A 12413-nucleotide genomic window follows, 5' to 3' on the forward strand; every position below is an offset into this window, starting at 1 on the left:
AGGTTGTGCTGAGCTGAGATTGCACCATTGCACTCCAGCCTGGGCAAGAAGAGCAAAACTCCACCTTAAAAAAAAAAAAAATTAGCTGGCATGGTGGTGCACGCCTGTGGTCCTAGGTACTTGGGAGGCTGAGATGGGAGGATTGCTCGAACCTGGGAAATCTAGGCTGCAGTGAGCTGTGATTTTGCTACTGCACTCCAGCCTGGTTGACAGAGCAAGACCCTGTCTGAAAAAAATAAAAATAAAAATAAAAACCAAAGTATACTAGTAATTCTCTAGACATTTTCTCTTCAATTTTTAATTGCAAAATAATCACCATGTTATAAAAGAAAAAGAAAACCTCAACCCATTGCCTGAGAACATATATTTTAGTTCAGTATGAGATTCAGAGTAATAAGCAGTATATAAATACTCATATACTTATAATATAATATAAATCTGTAAATATACAACCATAATATCAAGATTCCATATTCAGATGTTTTTAAATTCAAAATATATCTTTTTTCTTCAGAAGAGGAATAGGTCAAAGAAAACTTATTTAGCTTCAAGATAAGAAAAACAATAGTTTTTATTGCCAAATGTGTCAGTGTCTCTGCTTCTAACTCAGTGTTAGAAGTAATTTCTAGTAGAATTCTCTTCAATGGCATTTGACTTCAGTTTCCAAAGAGTAACTTACCTTAATGTGATGCACGCCATTCACTTTTCCAATCTGCTGCTCAATGGTCCAAACACAGGAATTGCAAGTCATACCCTCAACAGAAATGGTAACAGAATTCACACCCATACTTGGATCCATTTTGATTTCCTCTTTACATGCCTGTTAGAAACAATAAACCCATTAATTTCAGCCATGCAAATAATCTTTCCTTAATTTTTCCCCCACCTCCCCAATTAAAAATATGCTATATTTTATATATGCTCAAGTGTCATGTTTAAAAAATTAAAATCTGCTAGTAATAAAATATGGTAAGCATTCTTCTTGCTTAGAAAAAAAAATTTCATTACCTTTGATGAAGTAAAGGAAAGTTGTTTCTATGGCTATGCTAACTAAAAATAAAAATTTCAATACTTTAATACAAGTAACTAGCTTTCATAGAGTGATTTCCTGATTACTAAAGTTTCCTATACATAATCTCATTTAACATTTGTAAGTAGAAATTAAGAACTAACCAAAAATGCCCCAAATCCTTACAACAGCCAGCGACGTCCCACATGATTTCCCATGCCTGTCCCCCTTGAATTTACCTGGCCTCCTCTTCTACCACTCACCAAACCCTTCTCTGTGCCAGTCATACTGGCCTCCTGGCTGTTACTCATGCAAGGATGACTCCTAACTCAAGGCCTTCGTTTTAGCTATTCTCTTGCTTTGGGACTTTCTTCTTCCAGATAACTGCTTGGCTAACTTCTTTGCAAGTCTTTGTTTGACTCTAACCTTAATGAGGACTATGCTGACCATCCTATTTAAAACTGCAACCTACATCCCTTCCACACAAACATACTCTGATTCCCCTTACCTCTGCTTTTTCTTTTGCTTTCATAGAACTTACCACCTGCTAACATACTCCATAATTTGCTGATTTATTCTGTTTATTGCTTTATTGTCTGCCTTCCTGTGGTGGTTTTAAAATATGCCCACAAATTCTTTGCTACTCCTTCCTTCAAGAGGTGGAATTTAATCCTTTCCCCTTCAGTGTGCCTGAACTTAATGACTTGTTTCTTGGTTTTTGTTGTTGTTGTTGTTCTGTTTTTTTTTGTCTTGTTTTGTTTTGTTTTGTTTTGTTTTGAGACAGGGTCTCATTCTGTCTCACAGGCTGGAGTGCTGTGGCATGATAGCTCACTGCCTCCCAGATTGAAGTGATTCTCCTGCATCAGCCTCCCCAGTAGCTGGGATTACAGGCGCATGCCACCACATCCAGTTAATTTTTTGTATTTTAAGTAGAGACAAGGTTTCACCATGTTGACCAGGCTGATCTCAAATGCCTGACCTCAAGTGATCCACCCGCCTCACCCTCCCAAAGTGCTGGGATTACAGGCATGAGCCACCACACCCGGCCTAATGACTTGTTTCTAATGAATAGACTAAGGTAGAAGTGACAAGGTGTAGCTTCCAAGACTAGGTCATAAAAAACATTGCAAGAGGAGAAAAAAGCATTGTGTTTTCCTTGTTGTCCTCTCTCCTGAATCATGAAATCTGGGGGAAGCCACCTACCATGCATGAAGACATACAAGCAGCCTTATGGAGAGGTTCATATGGCAAGGAACTGAGGCCTCATGTCAAAAACCAGCAGAGATCTAAGGCCTCCTGCCAATATCCAGGTAAGTGAACCACCTTTGAAACTGCTCCTTCAGACCCAAGTTAAGCCTTTAAACTACTGCATCCCTAGACACCACATTGACTACAACTTCATGAGACACCCTGAGCCAGAACCACCCATCTAAGCTGCTCCCAAATTACTGAGTCATAGGAAATGACAGATAATAAATGTTTGTTGCTTTAAGCCACTAAATTTTGGGGTTATTTGTTACAATGCAATAATTAAGTAACACATTTCCCACTAGAATAAAAACTCCATTAAGATAGGACTGTTTTTTCACTGATATTAGGCTGAACCACATAAAATCATCATAGTCAAACACTGGCAATTTCATATAAATCAATCTAATATATACCATGGAAACAGTGGTTCCTCTGATGAGGGGAAATGAGTGGTTAGGGAACAAGGGTGGGAAAAAGAATTTTCAGTGTATAACCTTTTGTACCTTTTACTTCAAATGGTATAAAACGTATTACTACATCATTTTAGTTTTAGTGAGCTCAGAGAAACTTTAACAGAAAATGCTGAACCATGCCCACCGCTACTAACAAAGCAAGATGATTAATGGACTCTTGTAACTTCTCCAACCAGTTTCTGTGGAGCTTTGAACAATTAGACCACCCAGTCTATGGTATTATGTTATAGAAGCCTGAACTAAGACATATGCATTCTTTTTAAAATTGGGATATAATTCACATGCTTTAAAATTCAGCCTTTTAACCTACAGAATGGGAGAAAAAATTTTGCAATCTACCCATCTGACAGAGGTCTAATATCCAGAATCTACAAGGAACTTAAACAAACAAACAAAAACCATCAAAAAGTGGGCAAAGGATACGAATAGACAGTTCTCAAAAGAAGACATTTATGTAGCCAACAAACATATGAAACAAAGCTCAACATCACAGATCATCAGAGAAATGCAAATCAAAACCACATTGAGATACCATCTCACACCAGAGCGGCAATTATTAAAAAGTCAGGAAACAACCGATGCTGGCGAGGCTGTGGAAAAATAGGAACGCTTTTACACTGTTGGTGGGAATCTGAATTAGTTCAACTATTGTGGAAGACAGTATGGTGATTTCTCGAGGATCTAGAACCAGAAATACCATTTGACCCAACAATCCCATTACTGGGTATATACCCAGAGGAATATAAATCATTCTACTATAAAGACACGTTCACACGTATGTTTATTGTAGCACTATTTACAATAGAAAAGACTTGGAACCAAACCAAATGCCCATCAATGATAGACTGGATAAAGAAAATGTGGTACATATACACCATGGAATACTATGCAGCCATAAAAAGGAATGAGATCACGTCCTTTGCAGGGATATGAATAAAGCTGGAAACCATCATCCTCAGCAGACTAACACAGGAACAGAAAACCAAACACTGCATGTTCTCACTCATAAGTGGGAGCTGAACAATGAGAACACATGGATGGACAGAGGGAGGGGAATATCACACACTGGGCCTGTTGGGGGGTGGGGGTTGAGGGGAGGAAACTTAAAGGACGGGTCAATAGATGCAGCAAACCACCATAGCACACATAAACCTATTTAACAAACCTGCACATTCTGCACATCTATCCTGGGTTTTTCTTAGAAGAAATGAAAAAAATTCAGCCTTTTAAGATACCCAGTTCAGTACTTTTTAGTACATTCACAAGGATGTGCAACCCTAATGACTATGTAGTTGCAGAACATTTTCATTACTCCAAAAAGAAATTCCATGCCCAGTAGCAACACTCCCCATTCCTCTCTACTCACAGCCCCTGGCAAACACTAATTTATTTCCTATCTCTATGAATTTGCCTATACGGTCATTTCAAATAAATGAATTCATTCAATATGTGCCCTTGTGTGTCTGGATGCTTTCACTTAGCATAACGTTTTCAAGGTACATTGATGTGTAAAATGTATCAGTATTCCATTCTTTTCACTTTCTTGATGGTATCCATTGAATCACAAAAGCTTTTAATTTGTGAAGTCCAATTTATCTTTCTTCTTTTGTGTTTTTTGTGTCATATCTAAGAAACCATTGCCACATTCAAAGTTATGAACATTTACTGCTATGTTTTCTTCCAAGAGTTTTTGTAGTTTTGGCTCTCATATTTAGGTCTTTAATCCATTTTGAGTTAATTGTTGTACATGGTAGGATCTAACATACATTGTTTTACATATAGATGTCCTGTTTTCCCAACATCAGTTTTAAAACATTCTTGAGATGTAGTTCACATATTACATAATTCACACATTTAAAGTGTAGAATTCAATAGTTGTCAGTATATTCACAGACATGTGCAACCATCACCACAGGCAATTTCAGAACATGTTTTTCACCTAAAAACAACAATAACAACAACAAAACATACCCTTTGGCTATCAGTCATCACCTCCTAAGCCTTCTGTCCTAGGCAACCACTATTCTACTTTGTTTGTATAGATTTTCCTCTTCTGGACATTTCATATGAATGGAATCATGTAATATGTGGTCCTTCATGACTGGCTTCTTTCATGTAGCATATTTTCAGTGTTCATTCATGTTACAGTATATATCAGTACATCATTCCTTTTTATGGCTGAATAATATTCCACTGCATAGATATACCATATTTTATCTATTTGTCAGTTGATGAACATTTGGGTTGTTTCCATCGTTTGGCTATTACGAATAATGCCGCTATAAACATTCATGTACAAACTTTTGTGTTTTCATTTCTCTTTGGTAATACCTAACAGTAGACTTGCTGGGTCATATAACTCTACGTTTAATTGTTTGAGGATCTGCCAGACTGTTTTCCAAAGCGACTGTACCATTTATTCTCCCATCAGCAGTATATGAGGGCCCCAATTGTTCCACCTCTAATACCTATGATCTTTTTTATTCTACCCATCCTAGCAGGTGTGAAGCAGTATCTCATTGTGGTTTTGATTCACATTTCTCTGATTACTAATGATGACAAGCATCTTTTCATGTGCTTATTGGGTATTTGTATATATTTGAAGAAACGTCTATTCAAGCACTCTACCCAATTTTTAATAAGGTTGTTTTGTTGCTGTTGTTGAGTTGTAAGAGTTCTTTATATTCTTAGATATTAATCCCTTATCAGATATAAGACTTTCAAATAGTTTCTTCTATCCGGTTGGTTGTCTTTCATTCTTTTTTGTTTTTTGGAAATAAAATTTGCTTTTAATAAAAATTTATTTTGTACATTTTTAAAATTGCAATTTTCAGGACATGTAAGAAAAATATTTTTCCTAATACTGAAATAAGCATATCTTTGGTATAGAAATCACACCCTATGTGCAATCTTTAACTTAAAAAAAAAAAAGTCCAGCGCTTTTACACTGTTGGTTGGAGTGTAAATTAGTTCAACCATTGTGGAAGACAGTGTGGTGATTCCTCAAGGATCTAGAACTAGAAGCAATCCCATTACTGGATATATACCCAAAGAATTATAAATCATTCTACTATAAAGACACATGCACATGTATGTTTATTGTGGCACTATTCACAATAGCAAAGACTTGGAACCAACCCAAATGTCCATCAATAACAGACTGGATAAAGAAAATGTGGCACATATACACCATGGAATACTATGTAGCCATAAAAAAGGATGAGTTCATGTCCTTTGCAGGGACATGGATGAAGCTGGAAACCATCATTCTCAGCAAACTATCACATGAACAGAAAACCAAACACTGCATGTTCTCGCTCATAAGTGGGATTTGAACAATGAGAACACATGGACATAGGGAGGGAAGCATCACACACTAGGGGCTGTCAGGGGGTGGGGGTTAGGCGAGGGATAACATTGGGAGAAATACCTAATGTAGGTGATGGGTTGATGGCTGCAGCAAACCACCATGGCACGTGTATACCTATGTAACAAAACTGCATGTTCTGTACATGTACCCCAGAACTTAAAGTATATAAAAAAAAGTTCAGAACCAGACCTAATATGCTAAACAAAACTATTCTTTACCCTTCCATCTGCAGCCTTTCATTGCACCATTGTGGAGCTTCAGAATATCATTCTGTACGCATCACCATATCTATAAAGAATTAAGATGTCATATCAAAGATATCCAGAAGTTATATATGGTACAGAATTAGATGGCTTGATCATTGACACATAATACAAACTACCAAAAAGTGACATAAGATACAGAACAAACAAAATAGGACATTGTCACTAAGGTCAAATAATATAAAAACAATCATGCTATTTAAATTTGACGTATTGGAAGCAAAGTAACTTAGTTAGAATTACGTAAATAACTTGTAAAGCTCCAAAAGTCATAGTACAGAGCCATAAATCTGATAAGGCACTTTAAAGACAGCAATCAAACATCTAAAAATACAAAAACAAAAAATATTAAGTGTAAAAGCAGTAACCATAGAAATAAATAGGAAAAAAATTCATTCTTTCTAGACAGTCTTTCATTTTCTGAAATAAAGACTTCTTAGGCTGGGCGCAGTGGCTCATGCCTGTAATCACAGCACTTTGGAGTCCGAGGCAGGTGGATCACTTGAGGTCAGGAGTTCGAGACCAGCCTGGTCAACATGGTGAAACCTTGTCTTTACTAAAAATACAAAAAAATTAGCCAGGTATGGTGGCACACACCTGTAATCCCAGCTACTGGGGAGGCTGAGGCAGGAGAATCATTTGAACCCAGGAGGCGGAGATTGCAGTGAGCCAAGATCGCACCACTGCACTCCAGCCTGGGAGACAGAATGAAACCCTGTCTCAAAAAAAAAAAAAAAAAAAAAAAAAAAAAGACTTTTAAAAATAATCATAGGAGGATAAAAGTATTTATCACATTTTTAAAAGCTATCATCAAAGTTAAAATCTCTGTGAAAAAGATAACATTTTCCTTCAAGTCAACAAAGTCCTGATTCATACATTTTTTTAGAGAAACAACTATAGTCTTCCTACTAAATACAGGAAGAAAAAATAGCTTTTTTTATGTTAGTCAACTCTTCTTTTCAATAAACATTTAGTGAATGCTGTGTGACACTGTTTTAGGTGCTGGGGATATCGAAGTAAGTAAGACAATCATTTGCTCTAGAGAACTTAGCCTAATGGAGCTGGAACTACCATTGGCAACCTTAAAGCTACCTCCCTTGGTCCATAAGATGAAGCTCAACTTCTAACTCTGCCATGCTCGGCATGTTACTGCACAACAAATAATGGTTCACTTAGTTTGCTACTGGTAGCACTGTGGCACAATTAATATTAACCATCTACTGATAAAATTAAATTTTGTAAAGGATTCTATGAAAGTTTGAAGGGCAGAAAGTGTAAGAATAAACAAGTACTGATGAACATCAAAAATAGAATCAGTATTCTGCTTTTACAAAGGTCAAGAAAACCAAGAAAAATTTCATTCTGAAGATATAGAGAACTGCTAGATATTATCCTATATATGTGGCACATGTGAAATGATCACATATGAGGAAGTATAAATTATTACACAGTCACTATCAAACAGCTAAGTATGCCAAATCAATTGTCAGGTTTCCAAGAATCACAGCGTTCTTTCAAGAGGTCCCATCATGCTTTAAGGAAACGTGCATTTTCCGGACATTTGATGGCAAGCTCTTCCACTTGAGCTGACACTGTAGATAGGGCTTCAAGAAGTTTGGTTAACAAAAATGCTGTGTCTCCAATCTGCAACCCCACTTCCTCCAGCAGGTCTACTGTTCAGCTGCTGCTCCTGCTCAAAACGAGCCGGCCTAAACTCACAGCAATTCCCAGGGAAGATGCTGAAGAGGGGTCTGAAAATGAGGGAGAAGAGAGAGGAAGCAGGGTTGTGAAAAAACTCGTAACACCTCAGGGTCAGCCACAGGGAAGGGCTGGTGTTAACGGTGGAGGGTGTCCAGGTTCTTGGCGTCTTAAACAAAGAATTGGACAAAACGCACAAACAAAGCAAGGAAGGAATGAAGGGATTTATTGAAAATGAAAGTACACTCCACAGTATGGGAGCAGGCCTGAGCACAGGGGCTCAAAAGGCCCTCTTAAAGAGTTTTTGTGAGTTTAAATACCCTCTACTTGGAGTACACCCTATGTAAAAGGAGAGGATGAAGTAAAGTTACAAAGTCATTTACTTGGCCTATGCTCTATGGGAGGATATTTCCTGTCATAGCTGAAGTGTGAATCAGCCTTATGTTCCTGCCTCCAGACTCTATTTTCCAGCCTCACTGGGACGGCAGAATCCGCCCAGAGCATCCAAACCATCTTTCAACTGCTTGTACCCAAATCCTCCATTCTCTTGATAGTGCCTTTTGTGTATAAGTTTTCAAGTAGGAAGAAGTCCAATTTTACTATTCAGGACCCTCACAAGGTTCACACACTGCATTTGGTTTTATGTCTCTTTTGCCTCATTTAATCTAGAATAGCTCCTTCCATATCTCTTTTCCCCCATGAAGTGACTTTTTGAAGGTCAGTTGTCTTAACATCCATTGTATCTTCTTTTTAAAATATAAACTCTTTTTTGATAATCAGGGGGATGATAGTTGGAATTATCCCTCTTAATACCTACATAAGGTCAGTTACTACAAGAGAACAAAAGCCCAGATAGGACAGGAAAGGCAGGTTTGGGAGCAAAGGACAAATAGGATGAGTTCAGGTGGTGAGTCCAAGATGGAGTACTTAAGGCAAGCATGAAGCTATTAGGGACCTGGGAGGGAGTCAGTGGGAAGCAGTACAAGGGTATAAAAATGGAAGTAGAAGAATGTCTAAAACAAATAGATCCTATCAAAATTTTATCTAAGGATAGTCCTGAGCCTAAAAAAGGAAACTCTTCCTTATTCTTCTTAGAGCTTTGACTGTCTACCTCCAGAACACAGAACTCAAACTTGCTCCTGTATCTTATGGGTCAAATGGGGCTTGTGAGGGCTGATCTAGCAAGATTACCAGAGCTGACTAAATCATTTTATGGGAAAACATCAGATTCAACAAACAGAATTGGCAACAAACTTTTAGAAGACAATACCTTTGGTAGGTGAAGGCTAGTTTACCTGTTTAGAAATGTAAGATTGAAATACAGTTTTATCATGGGGTATGTCCCAGACCAAAGCACTGGACTATCTCTCAGGCTTACTGAGGAACTGAGAGAGATGAGTCAGGCAGAAAGGCACTGGATCATTCACCCAGGAAGTAAGTATTGAGAAATCCACAATGTGTGAGCACAAACAAAAATTATATTAATGAAGCCACTTTTCCCACTACATCTTAATTTAAGTCATATCAACTCTGAATACATACTTATTTCTGCTTTCGTAATTCACCTGCATTGGTTTTTTCATAACTCTACTTAAATTGGACTTTACACGTGAAACCTCAGAGGAATTCCATCTCACTTTCACTACTTTATTACATATACACACAACTCTAATTGACTTTGTTATATATTTTATGTCCATCTTTTTCATTTTAAATGTCTTAAACATAGGTACAAAACCAGGAATATCTTTTGTAACATCCCATTGCATTCAGGAAAATGACTCAGAAAACAGAGTAAGATCATAAACAATTTCATATGGTATGGAAAAAAAATGCAGGCTTCTGGGAAACCACAGTATCAAAGAGACAAAATTGGCAACCAGCTATTAGTGATGAGTGACTCTGAGAACAAAAGCATCCAACAACACTGAGGGAAATAACTTCAAGTTATTACTATGTTTTGAGCCATTCCCTAAGCAGAGATGGTAATCACCATTAGTAATATCATTTTCTAAGAGGAAGTACAATGACTAGATGATCATCTCTGGTTTGGAAACAAACTACAGAAATTGAGTATAAAACATGGCACATATGAAGTCTGATTGTTCAAAACCACTTCTTAAAGCTGGTCACAGAAGCGCAAACATCATTCTAAAACTCCCCTAAAATAATCAGCACTTATAATTTGGGAAAGGCTCCTGTATTCTCAATAATCATGCAGTAAGATTTAATTCTTTTTTTTTTTTTTTTTTTTTGCTGTTGTTTTTGTTTTTGTTTCTTGATACAGAGTCTTGTTCTGTCGCCCAGGCTGGAGTGCAGTGGCACAGTCTCAGCTCACTGCAACCTCCATGTCCCAGGTTCATGTGATTCTCCTGCCTCAGCCTCCTGAGTAGCTGGGACTAAAAGCATATGCCACCAGTCCTGGGTAATTTTTGTATTTTTACTAGAGATGGGGTTTCACCATGTTAGCCAAGCTGATCTTGAACTCCTGACCTCAAGTGGTCCACCCACCTCCGCCTCCCAAAGTGCTGGGATTACAGGCATGAGCCACCACACCCAGCCTTAATTCTTTTTTGGATACAACTCTATCTGCACAATTTGTGATCCTTGTAGTAATCAAGGAAATTCAAATTAACACCACAATGAATATAATGCACCTCCATCAGGTAGATAAAAATCTCAAAATCTGACAATACCAAGTGTTGGTGAGGAGATGGAGAAACGGGATCTCTCTTGTTCCACTGGTTAGAGTATAAATTAGTACAATTATGGAAACTGCCTTGTGATAGCTGGTACAGTTGAAAATATGCATATACTAAAACTCAACATTTTCTCTCCTAAGCATAGTACCCTAGATAGAGTCTCACACATGTGCACAAGGAAAGGAGAACAAAAATGCTCATTGCAACAATGTTGCTAATAGATAAAACTTTGGAAATAATCTAGATGTCCACCAACAAGGAAATGAAAAAACTGGTTGTGGTATATTTATAATGAAACATGATATAGAAGTTAAAATGAATGAACTAGAGTTGTGATTCCCACTGAGAAAAGGGGTGATGTCACCACCAACAGGACATTTCAAAATGTCTGGAGACACTTTTGGTTGTCACAACTCAGAGTGCAGCAAGGGAGTACTACTGGCCCCTAGTGCATAGAGGCCATGGATACTGCCAATCATCCTGTAATGGACAAGAAAGCCCCTCACAACAAAGAATTATCTGGCCCCAAATGTCTATAGCACTGAGAATGAGAAAGCTTGAAGCAGAGCTACAAGTAGCAACAAGGATAAATCCCATAAACATAGTTTAGAAAAAAAAGTTTCAGAAGAAAGTCAAATTGTCACTGTTTGCAGGTGGCATGATCTTATATACAGAAAACTCTAAAAAATCTACTGAAAAACAGAACTAAAAAATAAATTTGGGGCCGGGCGCGGTGGCTCACACCTGTAATTCCAGTACTTTGGGAGGCCAAGGTGGGCGGATCACGAGGTCAGGAGATGGAGACCATCCTAGGACACGGTGAAACCCCGTCTCTACTAAAAATACAAAAAATCAGCCGGGCATGGTGGTGGGCGCCTGTAGTCCCAGCTACTCAGGAGGCTGAGGCAGGAGAATGGCGTGAACCTGGGAGGCGGAGCTTGCAGTGAGCCGAGATCGCGCCACTGCACTCCAGCCTGGGTGACACAGTGAGACTCCATCTCAAAAAAAAAAAAAAAAAAAGAAAAAAAAAAGAAAAGAAAAGAATAATCAAATAAAAAAATAAATTTGGTAAAGTCACAGATATAAAATTAACTTATTAAAATCAGTAGTGTTTCTATATGCTAATAGCAAACCACCTGAAAAAAAAATTCCATTTACAATTGCTATAAAAAAAAAAAGATACTTAGGAATAAACTTAACCAAGGAGGCGAAATACCTCTACACTAAAAGCTACACTGGCTGGGTGCAGTGGCTCACGCCTGTAATCCCAGCATCTTGGGAGGCTGAGGTGAGCAGATCACCTGAGGTCAGGAGTTCGAGACCAGCCTGGCCAACATGGAGAAACCCCATCTCTACTAAAAATACAAAATTAGTTGGGCATGATGGTGCGTGCCTGTAATCCTAGCTATTTGGGAGGCTGAGGCAGGAGAATCACTTGAACCCTGGAGGCAGAGATTGCAGTGAGCTGAGATCATGCCATTGCATTCCAGCCTGGGTGACAGAGTGAGACTCTGTCTCCAAAAAAAAAAAAAAAAAAAAAAAACCACTAAAAAATGTCGATGAAAGAAATTGAAGATGACACAAACAAATGAAAAGCTATCCCACGTTCATGGATTGGAAGAATTAATATTGTTAAAATGGCCATAC

At 38.0% G+C, this 12413-nt stretch overlaps 1 protein-coding gene and 1 pseudogene across 2 annotated transcripts in view; both read right to left on the reverse strand.

The window, feature by feature from the left end:
• The window catches only part of ATP7A (ATPase copper transporting alpha), a 144086-nt gene that overhangs the window by 79080 nt on the left and 52593 nt on the right, over positions 1-12413 (reverse strand). Inside the window, exon 2 of one of the 2 annotated variants that reach the window (XM_007992136.3) lies at positions 680-820. In XM_007992136.3, coding sequence (XP_007990327.2) covers positions 680-799 — 120 coding nt within the window. In that variant the 5' untranslated portion in view covers positions 800-820. Of the gene's footprint in view, positions 1-679; positions 821-12413 lie in introns of those variants that run through there. The other variant, XM_007992137.3, reaches the window with a different exon arrangement.
• LOC103232948 (renal cancer differentiation gene 1 protein pseudogene) lies at positions 7846-8577 on the reverse strand (annotated as a pseudogene).

This window comes from Chlorocebus sabaeus, chromosome X, assembly GCF_047675955.1.
Source record: "Chlorocebus sabaeus isolate Y175 chromosome X, mChlSab1.0.hap1, whole genome shotgun sequence".
Classification (NCBI taxonomy): domain Eukaryota; kingdom Metazoa; phylum Chordata; class Mammalia; order Primates; family Cercopithecidae; genus Chlorocebus; species Chlorocebus sabaeus.